The 21586-nt window shown below is 40.4% G+C and overlaps 1 protein-coding gene across 3 annotated transcripts in view; it reads left to right on the top strand.

Moving 5' to 3' along the window:
• SLIT2 (slit guidance ligand 2) overlaps positions 1-21586 on the top strand; it is a 350471-nt gene that overhangs the window by 282366 nt on the left and 46519 nt on the right. For all 3 annotated transcript variants that reach the window (XM_066573234.1, XM_066573233.1, XM_066573236.1), the window contains exons 15-20: positions 7985-8135; positions 9893-9967; positions 12975-13118; positions 15056-15199; positions 20532-20698; positions 20867-20999. In XM_066573234.1, coding sequence (XP_066429331.1) covers positions 7985-8135; positions 9893-9967; positions 12975-13118; positions 15056-15199; positions 20532-20698; positions 20867-20999 — 814 coding nt within the window. The remainder of the gene's footprint in view (positions 1-7984; positions 8136-9892; positions 9968-12974; positions 13119-15055; positions 15200-20531; positions 20699-20866; positions 21000-21586) is intronic.

Here is a 21586-nt window from a genome sequence, read left to right as displayed (position 1 = left end):
CCAGCTATATTCTGATCATAGTCCAAACAACTAAAAGGATTGATTTCGCCCCGCTACATCTGCATTCCACCTGATGGCACATGATAATTGCATTACAGAAAAGTACAGATGTAATTATACAAATAAACGAGACCCTTAAAAACTGAAGAAGGGTTTGCAAAATTAATTGAAAGGTAGGCGAAATGAAGACTTTGTGGTTCACAATCTATACATGATGTACTTGTTATATGGGGTCCAGCTGCTGCACCTGTCTCATGTTTTACTACTTTTTAAAATTCAGCTTTAAACACCAGCAGAGAGTTGTTTATCGCCTGTGTCCTGCAAGCCTTTATGACCAGATGTGTGTTGTTATACCACCATTGAGATTTTATTTTACTTTTACATTAGCATTGTTTCTCCTGAATTCTGATTACAACCAGTAAGTGTCATCTGTCTGCCTGCTGCAAATCAGATGCAACTTTCTATTTTGTTTTTCTCTTTTTTTTTCTTGTATATGTAGCTAAAGAGCAATATTTCATCCCAGGTAGGTTTCAAACTACAATAGGGTTATCCTTCTCATGCCCTTACCAGATAAGGTCCTGCATGCACCCATATGGAAGATAGCTGCCTCTATGCATGGAGCTCCTTGTCTGTTTCTTCTTAGTAAATGACCTATAGAGAGACCTATATTAGTTTTGTTTGATATTGTCCTTTGTGTTTTTGTTATGTCTTTCCCAGAAAAATGTGAAAAACTTAATACTCTGTAATGGATGTAAATAAAGTTGAACGTGTCATAGAGAAAGCATATATGGGTAGCTCTAGATCAGGTCAGCCCATGCTTCACACTTACCCAAGACTCAAAGATTTTGCATAAAACGGAGATGAGAATTAATCTCAATATTAAGACAAGGTTTCTCTGAGAAGGTTGGGTTTATAGGTGTCAATTTTCTTTTCTTGGAAGGGTCCAATTCTCATTTTTTTCGCTTGGTGTACGTTGAATTTTCAGAGACCCCAAGCAAAATCTGTACCAAGCATAGCATGTGCCATTTTTATGTTTATGTGTCAGAGCCCCATTGTGTTTGGATTAGGGTTTCTATACTTTGTGGTGTCCTCCTGGATCAACATTGGGGTGAAAATAAGTTGAACTGGATGGGCATATGTTTTTTTTTGGCCTTACATACTATGTTACTATTTCCCCGAAGAGCAAAAATCATAATATTTCTAAACTTTTTTTTGGTCTACAAGTGAGGCTCTAGTATACTTTAAGACTTTATAAAATGCCTTCAATATAAGCAAATAAAAAAGCAAAATAATAACCCATATATGTAATAAAATTTGCACATTTCATAAATAGTTCTTGCTCCAGGCTGTTATATAAGTCAATATGAAATGACTGTATCATTCTTAGATCTGTTGACAGATGTGACACAGTAGACGGGCACTTTTCAGATGTTTAATTTCCTAAGGGACTCTTATTTCTCTGGCTTCTGTTTTTATGCCTTTGAGTATCCATTTCCCACATGTCAGATACAGCAGCGATGTGCTCTGAATAGAAAATATCCTAAATATTTACATAGTTATGGTAATGAATAGATGAGAGATGGATAGATGTGACATAGATAAATTGATTGATTGATAAATAGATGACAGATATTAGATAGATAGATAGATAGATAGATAGATAGATAGATAGATATGGGATAGATAGATAGATATTAGATAGATAGATAGATAGATATGAGATAAATAGATAGATATGGGATAGATAGATAGATAGATAGATAGATATGGGATAGATATATAGATAGATAGATATGGGATAGATAGATATGAGATAGATAGATATGGGATAGATAGATATGGGATAGATAGATAGATAGATATGGGATAGATAGATATGGGATAGATAGATAGATAGATAGATAGATAGATAGATAGATAGATAGATAGATAGATAGATAGATAGATAGATAGATAGATATGAGATAGATAGATAGATATGAGATAGATATTTGATTGATAGATATTTGATAGATAGATAGATAGATATGGAATAGATAGATAGGCAGATAGATATTTGATGGATAGATAGATAGATAGATAGATATTTGATGGATAGATAGATAGATATTTGATGGATAGATAGCGTCAACTCTTTCCAGGTGCTGCGAATGGCTGTGGAAAGATTATTGACCTGTGACATCTGGAACAAGGGGTAAATGATCCAGGGCATGTATACCTGGTGACCAGTTCTAACAGAGAAGATTGATAGATAGATAGATAGATGGATGGATAGTTATGAGATGGATAGTTATGAGATAGATAGATAGATAGTGGTTGCTATTGGTTCTTCAATCGCTACTCAGCCAATCAATGCAGCACTCAAATAACCAATCAGAGACATAGGTTCCTGGAGGTGGAATTCATGAATCCCATAACCAGGAAGTGATCTTCTGTGGTTGAACGAGGACTGCAGGTCACACGGCAGAACTCCAGACAGCAGCAGGAGGACCTGGCCGAGCCTGCTAGGTAAGTATTCCTTTATTTTTCATTTATTTTATGCAATGCAGCTAGGCCTTATTTTTAGATAGAGAGAGAGAGAGAAAGATAGATAGATAGATAGATAGATAGATAGATAGATAGATAGATAGATAGATATGAGGTAGATAGATATGAGGTAGATAGATATATAGATATGAGGTAGATAGATAGATAGATATGAGGTAGATAGATAGATATGGGATAGATGGATATATAGATAGATATGGGTTGAATGGATAGATAGATATGAGATAGATAGATATTTTGAATTACAAATTTCTATATATTTTGATTGCCTAGAATCACAAAATGTGAATTCTGCATCCACCTAAAATTTCATATCTTGTCTGTATGTTATTTGTACGAACTTATTCTCCATAAGGAGTATTCTGGAAACTGAAAATTGCTCTACAACTACTCTGTACTTCCTGGTTGCTGGTGACCATGGCACATGACTGCTGTGGCTACTGATTGGCTGCAGAAGTCACATGTCGTGGTTAGTAGCAACCAGGAAGGACAGTGGTTGTGAAGCAATTTGAAGTTTCCAGAATACGCCTTTACCATCAACCTCAGCACACAGATGTATTAGTCTTTCTTACATATTAAGGGCTTATACAGACAAGTGTGTCTAATATTGGTTTGTGAAAAATGGGCTTATTTTAGTCCGTGTACTTGTTCGCGTTGTATTCATATGCATTGCAGGTGGCTGTTTTTTGAGGGGTTTTTGCGTCTGTGTGTCATTCATTCTTTTTTTTTTCTTTCTCACAAAAAAAAGGATAGAGTCCTGTTTTTTTCTTGAAGTGTTTAGCAATGATCTGTGAAAAATAGCGCGCACGTGGATATCATCCATGTATGCTCCGTTTTTTTTTTCTATATTTGAATGGGAGCCTGTCATCTGAGAAATCAAACCAGAATATGACATACTGTAATTTTTTTTCACTGACCGTCAGTCGGTGTAAAAAAAACCCAACATCTGCATAGCTCCATTGACAGTAATTGGTCAATGCGCTGTCCGTGTGCAGTCAGTCTCAAACATAGAAAACACATAGACATGAACATCTCCCTCATAAATGAGCTCTAACATGAACATATGAGGTCTCTTCCTCTTAAAAGACTCCAAAAAGAGTGTAAGCTACATATCTACATCATTTATGTCTTATGCGGCGGTTGTTGGCAAGGTTCATCCCTATCTGTATCACTTGTGGACCTTTTTTTTTCTTCCAAAGACAAGCTGGTTGTAAATAAGGGCGAATGTTGTTCTATGGGATCTCAGGCAGCTTTTCATTTTATTCTAAGGGATTGTATTAAAGCTTTTTTTTTCAGTGCTACCTCTTAAGATTCTCAATGGCAAAATAAGGTTAGATGTGAAGTCATTTCATATGCCAGGCTGACCAAACATAAAGCTGTATTGTCAGTCTTGTTAATACAGGTTGAAGACTACTTTCAAATGTGTAAATCCCATTCAAATAAACGCCTTGAGATTTTACGGCGGGCTCAGTAGGATACGGGAATATTCGAAGCGGGGCAGATTCCCTCTATATCCTATGGTGAAAGTCCAAATTTGCTATATTAAGTGCAGTGATGTAATACTGCCATAGAAGAGACTAAGCGAGGTAACTAAAGGGCAGTAATAAGCATCAGGCGACAGGGCAACTTGTTAACCATTGCAGTTCCAACAATGAGTCTGTTCTCATGCAGCACACTTCTGGCAGGACCCGCTCTACAAAGCAAATGTCTGATTCCCAGGCTTTTTTTTTTCTTCCCTAAATACAAGAGGCCTGGAATAACCTGGACATCTGAAATGCTTCCAGCTGGCCCGCACGCTGAAAGAAATTGTGCTTTACAAGACGCTAATTAATTTTTTGAATTAGAGGTCTTTTCCAAGTCAAAATAATGGAGATACATTTATTTCTCTCAATGTGGATCTGATCAAGTAAAAAAAAAGAAGGGTTTGTATTGTGTAAGCGAGGGGCGACTGCCGCATCTGTTAAATACTTTACTGGAACTATGTTTAACAAATTCCCATTCTCACATTTATCTGCTAGCTGGAATGCACTTGGATTCTGGCACAGTCAATTTTAAGGGGTAACTTAAAGGGGTTGTCTCGCGAAAGCAAGTGGGGTTATACACTTCTGTATGGCCATATTAATGCACTTTGTAATATACATCGTGCATTAAATATGAGCCATACAGAAGTTATTCACTTACCTGTTTCGTTGCTAGCGTCCCCGTCTCCATGGCTCCATCTAACTTCAGCGTCTAATCGCCCGATTAGACACGCTTGCGCAGAAGGGTCTTTTGCCTTCGGCTCGGTTCGGCAGCAGCGGCGTTCTGGCTCTGCCCCCTTCTACGTGTCATCGTGTAGCTCCGTCCAGTCACGTGTGCCGATTCCAGCCAATCAGGAGGGCGATTAGACGCTGAAGTTAGATGGAGCCATGGAGACGGGGACGCCAGCGCAGGGAAGGTAAGTGAATAACTTCTGTATGGCTCATATTTAATGCACGATGTATATTACAAAGTGCATTAATATGGCCATACAGAAGTGCTAAACCCCACTTGCTTTCGCGAGACAACCCCTTTAAGCCAAAATTAGAAAATGTAGCCAGAATCATGAAACTTTATAGGTCCCCCAAAGTGTCCCATAATTGAAGAGAGTAATGTCAGAGATCCTTTAAGAAATATTTCCAAAATCAGCATCTAAAGACGCAGAAAATTTCGCACCAAAATCAGCTTGTATAAAATCACAGAGGTGGGAGAAAACATGTACAAAGACATAACTCACAGAAAAAGAAGCCAAGAATGCACCATCTGATAAATTGCAGGACAGGTTCAATCACCATAGACTCTGGTAGAATGCAGTGAGCCAGATTGCAATATGAGCGAGCTAAATGTTGAATGCTGACATACTGCAAATCATAGTCGCCTCAACAATCCTCCGCCACTGACGTTCCGATGCTTCTTGGGTCCCCTACTTCCTGATCCTTCTTCATATGGACATGTGACCACGGTCCACTGGCTGTAGCAGGTCACCACTGTGGCATCCAAAGCACGTTGGGCCAAGTAAAGTGTCATAACTCTGTCCAAAAGTGGACTGCTCAGTTTTTGCCTTGAGTTATACAGGGCGATCATAATTAAATTGTAGGTGTTCAGAGGTCTCTAGCAAAAAAATAACCAATAAAAGTTGGTGTGTATGCTCAGTGAGTATGTTGTTTAGATTGTACATGCTGCTACAGATATGGTACACGGTTTGCTCCTTGAACATGTTCCTATGGATATGGTACAATGTGTGCTCCTTGTACATGTTCCTATAGATATGGTACAATGTGCTCCTTGTAATGTTCCTATAGATATGGTACAATGTGTTCTCCTTGTACATGTTCCTATAGATATGGTACAATGTGTTCTCCTTATACATGTTCCTATAGACAGGGGCGTAACTATAGAGGATGCAGGGGATGCGGTTGCACCCGGGCCGAGGAGCCTTAAGGGCCCATAAGGCCACTTTTCTCCATATAGGGAGCCCAGTACTAGGAATAAAGCATTATAGTTGGGGGCCCTGTTACAGGTTTTGCATTGGGGCCTTGGAACTTCAAATCGCGCCTCTGCCTATAGATATGGTATAATATGTGCTCCCTGTACATGTTCCTATAGATATAGTACAATGCGTGCTCCTTGTACATATGGTGTAATGGCATTTTTAGCCTTCTGCTACCTGTGTAGATGGGGTATTCATCAATGTAGCAGCAGAGGTTGACATAATGAACTTGTCAATGTGGCCTACAGTACTTTCCTCTCAATGCACCTATGTGTATATAGCAATTATTTTGAAAGCATTTAATGAATTTTACTTGATTTCTTAGAATTTTTGTCTATTTGATGATTGGGCAGATTGTGTTTTCTAGTTGTTTTAATGTCCATCCACATTGTCCATGACCAGCATGTCTCCAGCTGTTGACGTATTGTGTTTTCAGAGCCTCTCCATCCCACAAATGTCTCTTGTACCTCTTCCTACATGTACTCTGTGCCTTTATTCTGAATGTAAACTAAATGCCAGTGAATATTGCTTCTCTCGTGTTTATGTCTTGCTCTCTTTCCTCCTGATTACCTTTACTTTTCAGGCATTCACCACTTGGGCTGTAAGTAACATATTTTCCCCTCAGCATCGTCGTCTCTCTCTGATCCTCTTATTTTCCAGCCCGGAGTTTTTTCACCTTATCCCAAAGAAACCGAAAAACCTGTGGATTTATGTACTAAACTCTTCGCTAATTCACCTCTTCCCCTTCCAAAACATTTTCTAAGTACATAAGAACAATAATTTTAATTTATTTATTATGTTAAAATCTCATAAAACTCATTAGAAAGTAATTAGAACTTTAACTTTCTTTGCAATAGTACAGCCTAATCCGAGCATCATGGGGAACAGGTGTTTTAGAAGAGAACCTCTTACTTTGTTGCACCCATGTCTGGTTTTGATGTTGTGGAAAATGAAGGAAAAAAGAGGCTTTATTTTTTTCCTCCTTTCATCTCTGCGTTTTCTTGTGTCCTCGCTTGGTCTGCACTGTTAATACTGTTGCTATGGCAGTTTGCATTCTGTAGAATGGGAATGACCTGCTGCATACACGTATTACACTCAAGCAGACTCTCTGATGATCAGGACCCCCTCCTTCCTACCCTATTTCTCTCCTCTTTTTTGGTCTTATCTTTGGTGTTATGGATGCACTTATGGTAACCAAGCGAGATTTTCTGTTGTGCTTGATCTAACCATGTGGTTGTCAGGTATGAGTAAAACATGGTTCTGTCAAGCACCATGGAACGTCACGCAGCTTTCTACAGCATGGCAAGCTGCTGAGGCTTGTACACCTAGGAAATATACATAGTAGACCGCCTCGCTGTTGGCAGTGGGGATATCCGCCCTGCAGTGGTAACCCTGCTGGCAGCAACAAGGCTGGGAAAGAACAGTAAAATTAACCGGTTGAGCTCACTAATCTCTACAGCAAAGCCTGCTCAAACTGTATACAAATAAAGTTATCCGTGTCAGTGTTATGCTATCATGTCATGGCTAATTTGGTTTATTTGTTACTGATGAGGGTGATTCTTATAAGAGCATGCGCTTGTAATGTTAGAAAACATGATTACGTGATTCCATGAAATGACTGAAAATTTAACGATAAAACCACGAACCAGCAGAAAGTACGGCTGTGCAAAGCTCTAAGTCCGAATGTGACCCCGTCATGTCTGCCCAAGTCTTGTTTCTATTTTTCCAGCAACCCTGAAGCCTTTTGTGCAGAACCTTTATGTGCGCTCAAGCCATGCCGTGTCCGTCTTTAGAAAACCAGTGCGTCCCCTTGAGTTTGTTACCTTTTTTCCTGTTCCTTGACCTAATATGGGATTTCTGCAGAAGTGACAATTCGACTGTGTCCCCCTGCTGTTTGGATGACATGTAATTTGTTAACATATTTCACAGGTACAGAAGACTACAGGTCCAAGCTGAGCGGGGACTGCTTTGCGGACCTGGCATGTCCAGAAAAGTGTCGCTGTGAAGGCACTACAGTGGACTGTTCGAACCAGAAGCTCACCAAGATCCCTGACCACATCCCGCAGTACATTGCTGAGCTGTAAGTATATCAGCTTTTCATATTGTGAAGTATAGCTTGAAGCTCCAGTGATCTTAATGTCATAACATACGGCAACATGGCAAGGTAATGGCCAGTGGTATTGGTATAGAATATTCTTTACAGGGGGCTTTTGAGTCCTCCACTCTAATTGGTTTATAAAGACTGCATTATGTCACACAATATATAGGAATAAAAAGAATGTCCGTACAGAACGCCATTTTTGTTGGGGAAAGAGTAGTGTGCTTAAGAAACGGCAGAGTAGCGGCTGCCTGATTATGCGGGACTTGCTAACAAACAGTTAAAACTCTTTTAAAGGGGTTGTACCAAAATTGACTTTTATTGCCGATCCATTGGATAGGTGATAAAATGTCTGATCAGTGGGGGTTCTCACCACTGAGACCTTGGCCAATCCAGAGAATGGGGATTCTGTGTCCTTCGTTTCACGTCACTATGGACTCTGCACCCACTCACAGTAATGTGGATGAAGTAATGGTCACACATACAAGGCCACTATACCCTTCATAGAAATAGACTTAAAATAACAAATTTTATTATTATTTATAACATTTTTTATTTTAAGTCTATTTCTGTGAAGGGCCTACTATTTACTATATAGATGTTCCCTACCACTGTGATTAATACATGGCCACTATAAAATTATAAAATTGAGGTAATGGAAATAAGTACAAGCGTTCAGCTATCTCCCACAGTCCCACTGAAGATGAATGGAGTGGCACTGCTCCATTCAATTTCCTTCTCACTGAGCCCCTCAGTGAGGAGGAGAGGTGGTCATTAGGAACAGTGGGGGTCTCAGCGGATAGGTGATAAAAGTCAATTTTGGTAAATTTTAGTACTGCTTGTGAGCAAGTTTCTCATTTGCAGGCAACCGCTACCCTGCTAGTTCTCAAAAACACTACTCTCTCCCTGAAAAACGGGTCTCTGTAGAGGCATCCTTTTTATTCTTAAGGACTCATGTCCTCTGGTAAATTATTATTTAAAATCCGCAGCTTTTTTCCCGCAGCGTGATCCGCGCCCCATAGGGATGGATTGGACACCCACAGGTACTTAAATACCTGCGGATGTCATTTTCCCTTCAGGCGCGGATTGCGTCTGCGGGAAAACACCCACGGCATGCTCCATTTTTAGTGTGGGTCTCCCGCGGGGATAGCTCCCACAGGCTTCTATTGAAGCCTATGAAAGCTGTCTGGATCCGCGGAACACCCGTAGTTGAATTTTTGCTCTCCGGCGCAGTAGCGCGGGAGAGCAGGAGTTTAAAAAAAAAATGGAGTGTCCGGCGTATGCGCGCGGCACGCTACCGGCGTGCCGAGCACATCCGCCGGCCCGAAGAAAGAAGATCCGGCCGCGACGGAGGGAAGATCCGCAGCGTCCGGACAGGTAAGTTTAATTTTTTTTTAGCCTCATGTCTGCGGGAAAGGAGGGACCCGCTGCGGGATTCTGCATGGAGAATCCACGGCGGGCCTGATTTTCCCCGTGGACATGAGGTCTTAAAGTCAATTTTGGTAAAACTCCCTAAATTGTCAGAGTACCTAATAGTTGAACTCAATCCCAAACATCTACATTACTATCATGTCCCCACAGTACAAGTGACCAACTGTCTTAAAGAGAACCCGGTACGTCCTCTGAAAAGCAGGATGGTCTCACACCTTTACAGCTGCATCCCTGTTGATTTCTCCTGTGTTTTTATTTTTGCTTCACCCACATTTCACTTTGTTTAATGTATTTTGTTTCTCATTCAGGCGCCTTAACAACAATGAATTTACAGTCTTAGAGGCAACTGGAATCTTCAGGAAGCTCCCCCAACTGCGAAAAATGTAAGTCCTGACTTTAAACTTTTGCTTTGCGAAATTATAACTTAACTGCAGAACATGGCATTGGGAAGAGTCTGCGCCCATCCTAGTAATGAGATGTTTACTGGAGCAAGACCCTATAATTCTGACACTGCTCTCTCTCACCACTGAGATGGTATCCTAAAGTCCTGAGATAACAGAGCTTCCATCACAAGATATTATTGGTGCAAACATAGTACTATATGATGATTGTCAATTTAAGACCCTACTCTTTCTCTGGAAATGTTCAGGACCTCGGTTATCGTCTTAGCCAAAAATTTCCACTCTTCCAAAATAATGGCATGGATGGTATGTATGGTTTCTGGAATGGTCACCACTGGGTGTCTCATAGAATGGTCTTCATTGTTGATGTTGAAATGGCTGGTTTTAAATTTGGCAACCCAATTTTTCACTGTGGAACTCATAGCCTAATATTTGCACCATGTCACCGTGAATGATTTTGGATGACATTCCTTTCAGAAACAGGAACGTCCTCACTGCTCTTCCCTTCTTTGAAGTGAAATCTTCTGCAGATTCCATCAAGTTGTCTTCAAACCTGCATAACATAAGAATTGTACAAGATATCCTGCCAAAATGTACTCACAAAGCATTGTAAAGATTGAGCTTTCAAATAGTATAAGTATCATTGACGTCAAAATAAATGAACACCAATAAGTCAAGGACTTATCTGTACTCCCTTATATATTGTTGTAGATTGAGCTTTGGAGATAAAATAGAAAATCCCTAAAGAAGGAAGGTTGTAAGATTGATTGCATACGGAGCTTGTCATATCTTCTCAATACACCCATGGTGGCTGCTTATCTCCTCTTGAGGACAAACAATCTGCATATTGAAATCCAGCATGCCTGACCCTTATTTTTCCCAACATCTGTCCTAAGGGGAGAGTCGGGACACCCCTGTACACTTTGATGGTTGGCTGGTCCAGTCAATATCATTGGGCTCAGTGTAATGTGTATAGTGACTATAAGAACAAAGATCAAGAAGCCTCATCCCACCTTATCAACATACAGAAATCGTGTGCTCAGAAATAGTAATGCAATACATCAAATAAAACTTGATGGCACTTGGGTTTAGACATTGTGAAAGGTCTTAATGCCTAACACCTTCCACAAGAGAGAAGTTTCACCTTCGCTGTACATACCCTACTGGATGGTGTAATATGGATATACATTGGACTCTTTCTATCTCCTGTAGGACACTGACCTTTATTGCATTGATTACTTTTTAGTGCTACACTGGGTCATCCGTACTATAAAGCCAGTAATACCTATTGAACATGATGGAGATTGGTTATACCGCAGCTTTCTCAAGCCTCTTAGAACAAACTAAGAAAAAATAAAATATCTCAAACAAAAGTATTTTTTGTCTTCAGTCACAAATGGTATCAAGCAAGATCTGGAGCGATACTTTGTTTTCCATTGTTGAATTTGGCTTCACCAGTAGAGCTCAGTCTAAAGATTTTGTTTATTTTCTCTTCTCTGATGTAGAATATATAAAAATGACCCAATCCTGTAGATTTTTACATAACTGACTTTACAATATACAAATTCATCAATGTAACATACTATGTCATATTGAAATTTACAGTGAGGTTAACTGACTCTGATGGTTCTGTGTAGTTTAGGTCATTGAGTTGTATATAGTTTATAACTAAGGAGAGACGGCAAAAAGTTGCCATTCCTTGCAGTGCAGTAACAATTTATTACTATAAGAGTCAAAGCAAACTGAGAAATATACATTTGCATTGACTTACATAGGAAGAAACTCGTACATTTGTCTGAAAAGCAATCAAAGTCATAAAACATGTTATATGTACATGGAACACGTTTTAAGACTAAGTTATGTCCATCTGTACAACATTTTCTAGTGCTTCAATGCAGCTAAACTAAAAAGGAAGCAACTTGGCATATAGTCTTTTCTTTTGTAATGTGCCTACAGCTCTTATACTATGTATCCCCATGGTACAATAACCAACTGCAGTCATCTCTCCATCTGTCCCCTATTTGCTGTTGACCTACCCTACCAAATGTGCATTAGCAAGAAGTAAGATATGTTTACACGTATTCAGAGCCTTCCATCGAAGGTAAATATGGAAAGGAGTTCAAAATCTGCATTTCCGACAAAAGTCTGCAGCGTGTCCCATTGTATAGGCATACAGGGGGATACATCACTAATAGATTTCCATTGCAAAAAGAACAAACATTTACAGTGCGGTATCCACTTTTTCACTGTATACCCTTGTGTGGAATAGTGAAGTCCATTATGCCATTCAATGCCACAAAAAAAGTATGCTGATGTATTCCATTTAAGCATATGTCAAAAGCAAACTCTTTTTGGCTTATGCCAAGAGCCTTCCCATGGCATACACTGAACATAGTGCCAAAATGAGATGTGAACAGGTCCTAAGAGGCAGATTGAAGAAAGTATGACTGCAGGATCCGACTACACAGCGTTTGTTTGTAGTCTGTAACCATGGAGACGTATTGGTCAGTATAGAGGTTGCAGTCACAAAACGGAAGATTTTTAGTCAAGACACATTTATTTATATATACTCATAAGAGTCCGTTTTAAGGAAGATCCAATAGTTTTAATGCAGTTAGAATATGATTGTGATATATATAAGGACTAAAAAGCTAAAAGACTGACTGTAGAGAACCAAGGGTTAAAAAAGGAAGGGAATCATACAGAGCACCAATATGATGCAAATTAAAATCCTGCTATTGTACATATTATCGTAATACACTGAAAACAGCAGAGCAAATAGACAGCGTTCCAACTCTCAGAGATCTTTATCCGGTTTGACAGAGAGGATCAAGATGATGTGTTTTTATATTGTCATGTTCTGCTCGCCGGGGAGAACTGTTTACTTTGCAGCGTGTTCAAACCTACGGCTTTTATGTTTTACATTTGGTTGTATTCAGTGTGCTTTCCTGCATTTTCTCAATATCATTAAATCTATTTCTACTTTTAGAAATCTAAGCAACAACAAAATCACAGATATCGAAGAAGGAGCCTTTGAGGGGGCAAATGGAGTGAATGAACTCATCCTGACCAGTAACCGAATAGAGAATGTACACCATAAAATGTTCAAAGGCCTAGATGGGCTCAAATCATTGTATGTATTACATTAAACTCTCTTTTATTTTTGAAAAATGAGAAAAACACTGCTGTCTAAGTAGCATCAAAGTGCTACGTAAATAGATGTCAAAGTAATAGCAGTAATGTTGGTATATAAGGTCTTATGTCAAATATGGTCTCAATGTTCTCCATTAATAAACTATCGGACCTCTTTAGAATGGGTTGGCTAGATGTTTGTAGGGGTATAACTATAAGGAGTGTTTAGTTAACGGTTTCATCGAGGCCACGTTGCCTGAATGGACCCAAAAGCCCCTCTGCCATATAATAACGCACTAGTGTTATAATTAGCATATGGCAGGTGGGGGAACCTTCTTATATTGTAGCCCAAGAGCTTCAATACAAATATCTGGAGGAACATTTTTTCATTTATTCACCTAAATTCATCTCTTGGGTCTACAAATTGGTACCAACTAAAACCATTATAAACCCTCACTTAGCCATGTACCCACTTTTAACTTAGTTCTGCAACTTCTTGATATCTCACCCTAACTCTCCATACTCTAACTTCACTAGACCCAAGTTTGTATCTGCAAAAATGGTTAAACCACAAAAAACTACCCATATTTACTATCAGCTATCCCTGAAAATAGAAATTTAACTGCTTAAATTTAATCTTAAGGGGAATCTCGAACAATGATTAAACATCAATAATCCCTGTGGTTTTACTCTTTCCCTTTATGTTATTTGTAAATGACTTTCTTCATTGAATAGCTAAGTATTCGAGATAACATAACAATCAGTCTCAGATCTGGGCTATGAAGGAATAGAGGATCTTCTGGTGGGTCCAGACTGTCAAATGATAATTGGTCCAGCCATGGCAAGGTTCATAAGGTCAAGAACTGTACAAATTAGTCTATAAGTGACATTAAAGAGGTTACTTATAGCTGGGGTAATCACTATTTTGTGCTTTTTAATACACAAGAGTGCGTTCACACTGCATTTTCCTCTGAATCACCAAAGACAAGAGTCAGACAGAACCCAAATGGAGCCATAAACTTAGAGATTATACCAAGATTACAAGTCTGATTGGTGGAGTCTTGGAGCCGAGACCTTCACCGATCTCGAATACTTGGGTCCTGTGTTCCCCGTTCTCCTCCCCGCAGGCTCACTTCACCCCCTCGGCAAGGAGGAGCAGACAGAATGGAGCGGTGATCATGCAAGCACACTAGTGCTACATTCACTTTCAATTGGACTGCAATGATAGCTGAGTAGCACCCGCTCGGGTATTTCCATCAGACCTGTTGAAAAGAATGAAGCATTGACTGCACATGCTCAGTCAGCCCTCCATTAATTCTGTAGACTCTGCAGAGTTAAAAAGCAACCCCCCCACCCCACCCCCGTAGTGACAGGCAAAGTAGGACATGAGATTTCCGTTCTAAAGATCGGCAGGGAGTCTCAGCAGTGAGCCACGCATCAATCAGCAAGTTATACCCTATCCCATTTGACCATTAGTTTGAGTATTCTAGTCTATTCTTCAAACATAATAAAAACAAATGGAAATCTTGACAAATGAAAGTCTATGGTTCTGTCCGGGGATCAGTCTAAATCCAGTTATTGGAGAGTCAGATGGAACCTTGGTACATACCGTGGATGAAGATGTGGTATGAACACATCATAACCTGTTAGTTCTTATTGAACATGACCTCTATGTAGGATGCAATTGAAAGCTTACAAGCTCCGGCTGGTGGGCTCTCAATCATTTGCTTTAGTTGGTCTGGAGCTTTTTAGTCTACTAATGATAGATAAACAGATATTGTGCATTATAGTTTTTGTAGGTCAATGCTTTGCATGTGGACAGTTCTTTAATAGAACTCATATTCCCTCATGGCTCATAAGAGGGGAGTAATAATAAATTCAACCTAAACTTTCTGGTATAACAAGTTATCCCTTTTGTTTTTCTCTGGCTTCTTGTAGGATGCTGAGAAGTAATCACATTACCTGTGTGAGTAATGACAGCTTTACCGGTCTGAGTTCTGTGCGCTTACTCTCTCTCTATGACAATCAGATTGTCACAGTGGCCCCCGGAGCATTTGACACGCTGCATTCTCTGTCTACATTGTAAGTAAAGTCTTGAAGTATAGCTTGCCGCCGGTGTTGTGTTGACCTTATGCCAAGTAATCTTAGTTGTTAGCTTCCTGCCCATATCTGAAAATTGTTCTTGGTTGGTAAGATCTGTTCTGCAGCAAACAACTGTTGCCTATGCAGTGCATGGAATATAAGTGTAACCTGCACAGCATAGGGACTATCTGCAAATTTACAGGTTTTGGTGCTTGGGGTGTAATTTTTGTTTTTAAAAACTATTTCCTAATCAAAAAAATCTAGAACATTTCAGCCAATTTAATAAGCAAATGAACAGAAATCACAGCAAACTGTGTCCAAAAAGTGAAGTACATGCCACGCGCCAAATGTATGTAATAGACACTTGTTACACCTCACTGGGGAGTTTCAAAAAGTGTCTAGAAAAGGGTACGTGGCCAAGAAGAGTTGTAAAATGCACCAGATTTATTAATGGAGTGCTTTTGCACAAAAGATGTGTTTAAACTAAGCCAACCTGAAGGTAGTGCCAGGGGTGGGGGTGGGGGGGGGGTGTCTATCTAGAAAGATGCTCCAAGTTTATTACACAGGGTGGGCGACTTACTATTGAAGGTTTAACAAACTGGTGTAGTTTTTGCATGTTTCCCTTGTGGCTGGCAGTTTTTAATTTCAGGTGTGGTTTAATTTTTGCTGTAAAATTTAGGGTGGTTTCACACACAGGGTTTTAAAAAATGTAGTTTTTGGTGCAGTTTCTTACTCTAAAGCCAGGAGTAGATTCAAAAGGAATGAGAAATATAAAGGAAGGACTTCTATTTCTCCTTCCTGCTGGATCCACCTCTGACTTTGGTTCATAAAAACACATTTTATGCACAACTTTCCTAGGGCCTCTGGCACACTTGCGTATTTTGGACCATATGCTGTCCATGTTAATCCACTCATCTCAATAGATTTCAGTGGTTTTGTTTTCACTAGCTCTTTTCTCGGCCATGAATATTACATGCAGGAAAGATAAGGCAGGACTTACTGTAATTTTTGCTTTATAAGACGCACTTTTTCCCCCTCCAAAGTGGGGGGGAGTTGCTGCGTCTTATAGAGCGAATGTGCCCAAAAATTTGTTCCAATCGCCATTTTTAGCGCGATTGCGTGTTAAACTCGCGATCGCACAAACAAATGTGCGACCAGTCTCCTCCCCACTGCCACTCATACATACCTCTGATTGGTTGTGAGCGCCGGCGGACACTACTGCTGCTCCCCGCCTCCACCAAACGGCTTCCTCCTTCTGCACACAAGCGCCGCTGTGATATGGAGCGCCGGTTTTTCAGACCTCTGCTGCTCCCTCTGCTCCGTCGCCCGGCACTAACCCTGCGCTGTCCCTGGGTGAGTTCAAAATTTTTCCCCCTATTTTCCTGCTCTAAAACGGGGGGGGTGTCCTATAGTCCAGTGCGTCTAATAGAACGAAAAATACGGTATCTTCCTGCAGGGTTTTTTCAATGGCCGAAGAAAAACCTTGTGCATGCACAGCTATGCTCCATAGCAGCAAGCAGAGTTGCACCTACGGCCATCTAAAACCACCCTAATACTCAATGGAGGCACAACACCTCTATTCTCTGAAGTCAGTACATTAACTGCATGATCAGCCCGAGGCCTTTTTCATACAAGCGTTTTGCTGATTTGTTGTGGTCAAAGCAAATTGACAAAAACAATTTCTGTTTTTGAGCCCATAGAATTGCATTGTACTCAATGGGAGCTGGATGGAACCAGAAGACAATCCATTTCTCATCTGTGTGGATGAATGTGGATCAGTGGTTAGCAATGTTACCTTACAGTGCCTGGTTCAAATCTCATCAAGGGCAACATCAACTTTGAAAAACTACATACAGCCATCACTCTTGGTCAGATTTGAGCCTTCAACTTTAGTACTGCAAGGCAGCAGTGCTAACAACCGAGCCACCACACCTTGTACCATTGGCATTCTAGGTTCATGTCTGAGTATGGTCATCATCTGCATGGAGGTCATATGTTTTCCTTGTGTTTATTTCTCTCAAGCATGGTAGCTCAGTCATTACCCTACTGCCTTGCCTTGCTGGAGTTGTAGGTTCGAATCTGACGAAGGGTGATGTCTGTATGGAGTATTCCAAAGTAGATGTTGCCCTCGATGAGTTTTGAACCTAGGATCCCAGCATTAGGAGGGCAACAATGCTAACCACTGAGCCACATTCATTGAAGAGGCGCAGGCACCACCACCTTGCTGAAAAACGGATGTAAGTGGAAAGCGTCACAGATGCTTTCCATTTCACCTCCGTTTTCTCATTTTCATTTTTAACACAACTGGATGAGTTGAAAAACCGCTAGTGTGAACATAGTCTCACTGGTACTTTCAGTCTAGCCGGGACCTTAGATCTCTCATTCAGTAGAGACCCCAAATGCAATATAACAGATTTAGTATGCTTTGTTCTTGGTCCACTTGCTAAATGACGACCGCATTCAACACTATAGTCTTTGACTTGATACTTTTAGCACTGATCTATGTTATATCTGTCTGAGGTCCAGGTCTTGACCCCACTTGAGGTGCTTTTTAATCCTTATACAACATGGAAATTTAGCTTTATTCAAATTGCCCGGAAATTGTAATTTTCTATCCAGGGGTTAGTAAATATTGTCCTATAATTGCTGCTAGAATTATTATATTCAGGGATGATTGTCAGGTATTTGCAGCTGCTTGAAGTGAAATAGAGTATATTGGCATTACAGTAAATGCAGAACCATTTCCATATGACACAGCGGCCACCGAAACACTTACTACCTCACGTATATGAAATGTGACACTCTACACCTAGCAGCTAATTTGTGAAAATTAAAGATGACATGTTTATGAAGGCCGGCGTCGTCAATAGGCGAAAAAATGAAGTGGTGAGATGCCAGGGGTATCACGGATTGCAAGTGAATTCATTTTTATAACTGGCATGTAATCAACTCAGCTGTCAGTTTAAGTTGGAAAGCGGCACCGTGAAGCCGCCCAGAGATGGAAATCACAAGCTGACAAATTAATGAAATCGCGGATGTCAGTTAAAATCCAATAACACAAAAAAGTAATCCGCCTTCATTCCTATATCGTGTTACTGCATTGTGTGAGAGGTGCGCTGTGACAGCCAGGCGGATTGGGTGCACACTCAAATAACCTGCTAAATGAGCTGAAAGGGATTCATGGCCATAATCTGATACTGTTGTCTGAACGTGTGAATCGCTGGAAGGAAATCAGGAACCCAGAGTGGGAAAAAAAATAAATGTTAGCTGTATATCTTATTGGAAATCTTGACATTTACATAGTATCTGCTGCATCATTATACCCACTGCATGGCACTGAGAGGAGGGCATTAATGCCACATGACCAGAAGAGGACATTGCCAAATCTCCGTGCTCTGGTGGAGAGCTGGAGGGAAGATGTGACTCACATTTAGTAGAAAGTCATACTTGTCACCACTGCTTCTAGTCTCGGTTCTAGGGAAATAAAAGAGAAGGTCAGAAACCTCCTCCTTTTTAATGTTCATGTTGGAGGACTCCAGACTGGTAGATGAGAATATATTGTCTCCCAGGCTCTGGAAGAAGCCAAATTGTATGCAATAGAGAAGAAGGCTATGTGGCTTCTTAAGTCCACTGAGAGATGTGGCTGGATCTCACATGAGTAGATCTTCCCCTCTCCATACTGATCTATTCATGCCTGGACCGGCCCAAGAGTTGTTCCTCCCTTATCACAGAATAGTAGAGACCTCCAGGGTCATCGGGTCCAACCCCCTGCTCAGTGCAGGATCACTAAATCATCCCAGACAGATGTCTGTCCAGTCTTATCTCTTACCAGAGATAGAAACAAGTGTCCGACTCTGGCATTTTTCTAGAAGATAATATAGACCATTAAAAAAGATTTCAGGAGACCAGAAAACATATTATCAAAATGTAGATATGGAAAACTATCATATAATCCTATACAATATAGTGGGACTGGTATCAGGATAAGACAGGACAGAGAGAGGCTGAATAAATAGACAGTCCAACAGTCTCCTGAATGGCAGGATTTACTTATAATGCAACATCCCAATTTAGATATTTCTCAATTCCCGACTTCCATTGTTGTAGGCATTATTAGTCCTTTATTTATCAGTCTCTCTTCACGCTATGCTCTAAAGCTGTGACTCAGGCTGCAATTTTACAGCCAAGTACCCATTGCAGAATGGTGGAGGTACATTTGGCTAGTGCTACCATTTAAGTCCTGCTTGTCCTTAGTGTGCACACTCTAATGCTGTCGGACAGACCGGTCTCTACTTACAATTGGTAGCTACATTTAACTAATCTCTAGTGCTCATAGTCAGTTGTCAATTCTCATACAAGGCTCAGAAACTGCTTACAATCAGGCAGCTTCCTCTTTTAGGGTTGGTTCCCGGGCATTGTTGTCTCTTATGTCGATAGTTCCTCTCGCCGTATGCCAGAATCCTAGGCACTTCCATCTTCTCTGCAGCACTGTTGTTGCAGAACAGGGGAAAGCTCATAGAATTCATACCCAATCCCTCTTGCACACAGCTTACTGTCACTATGTCTTCACACTGGCTACACATGTCTCTTCTCTCCTCTGCCGCTTATTTCAATCTGCATCAATCACTAAGGCTGGCTGCACATAACTGGATTTATTCTATAGAATTCAAAGGCTAGCATCCACATAGAGGATCCGCAGCAAATACCCTTCAACACAAGCTATGTACTTTTGATTTTTCCTTCACACCCGCGAAAACGAATTGTGCTTTCCGCGAGCGGGGGAAAAATTGCAGCAGGCTCTATTTCGCTGCAGACTGTCAATAGAAGCCATCCAGCCCGCAGCCCATCTGAAATTGACATAGGCTACGGGTACTCGCTCCATTGCCTACTGACTGTGTGGGTAAAACAAATATGTAAAAAAAATTATCTGCTATGTATGACCGATGGCACGCATCTGCAGTCATCCACAGTACACCAAAAGCATGTACCCGGGGTCAAAGCCGGAATCTGCTACAGCAACCTGCATGTGGAATCCGGCTCTGCCATGTGCTGCTGGCCTATATATGAGGAAGTTGTAGAACCCTAATCACATGACCTGTAGCTAATCAATTAGAGAATAGGTCATATGAGGCAATACCTTGATGCAATTACACAAGCTGTCCATTAGGGGTTATTATAACATCACGTTTTATACCGGCCTTTGTACATTTGAAAACTGTAACTATTATCTGTCCATTTTACACACATCCCAACAGGGTAGTCCCTCTATACAGTCTGTATGGGATATTCATTTTATTCAAGCCTAGCATAATTCATTTTTTTGCCCTTTTAGGAACCTTCTAGGCAATCCTTTTAATTGCAATTGTCACCTGGCCTGGCTGGGAAATTGGCTGAGGAAGAAACGCATTGTAACTGGAAACCCTCGATGCCAAAAACCTTATTTCCTCAAGGAGATTCCAATCCAAGATGTCGCCATTCAAGACTTTACTTGTGACGAAGGTAAAAACTAAGCAAAATATCATTTTGGATTATTATAATTGATGTGATGACAATAAAGCCACAACATGTGGGCCGCTTCTGGCCATCTGAATAACCCAGTAGTGTAAATATAGTCATTTTACTATCTGCTGTGTAATAAATATCACTTGTCTTCCTTGTATACATCAGGGAACGATGACAACACTTGTTCGCCACTTGCTCGCTGCCCGGCAGAGTGTACCTGTCTAGACACCGTAGTCCGCTGCAGTAACAAGGGTCTCAAAGCATTACCCAAGGGAATTCCCAAGGATGTGACAGAGCTGTAAGTGATGGGTAGACTGTATATGTCAGCCCCTTGTGCATTATGACGTCTGACAGTGGTAAAAAAAATTATAACTTTTGTCATATGTTTTGACTGGCACTTAAATCCATTGGAAGAGGCTGAAAACCTGTCCTGATCATGTGCAAATGTCACTTTAGATATGATGTAAGGCCTGATTATTCACCACCATATTTTCTAAAGGGGAATGCAAGCTATCTTTCTAAACCGAAGATTCATTGGAGGAGGTACTAATACTGAGAACTATTTAAGCAAAGAAAAAAGCGAGTGCGTGCGAGTGTGTGCTGTGTCTTAAGTGTGTGACTTAAGATCAATTGACTTTAGATTCAGTGACTTTAGAAAGTATTCACTTATAACTAATTACTGTTTATCTCTGTTACTTTTCACTTGTACAAATTGCTTTGACTTTTATCTGTACGATGGCCATTTAGAATGTGCTCCATGATTGACAATGCTGCTCAGTGTACATTTTGGGACATGTACAGTTATGTAGTCCTTTAACAGCTGTTTGAGGGTGCATACTGCTGTACGAGATGTGTTCATGTAACACATTAGAAAGCCCAGATCCT

Source organism: Eleutherodactylus coqui, chromosome 7 (assembly GCF_035609145.1).
Source record: "Eleutherodactylus coqui strain aEleCoq1 chromosome 7, aEleCoq1.hap1, whole genome shotgun sequence".
Taxonomy (NCBI): Eukaryota; Metazoa; Chordata; class Amphibia; order Anura; family Eleutherodactylidae; genus Eleutherodactylus; species Eleutherodactylus coqui.
The sequence above is the reverse complement of the archived record's forward strand: the minus strand, read 5'-3'. Positions and strand labels throughout refer to the sequence as shown.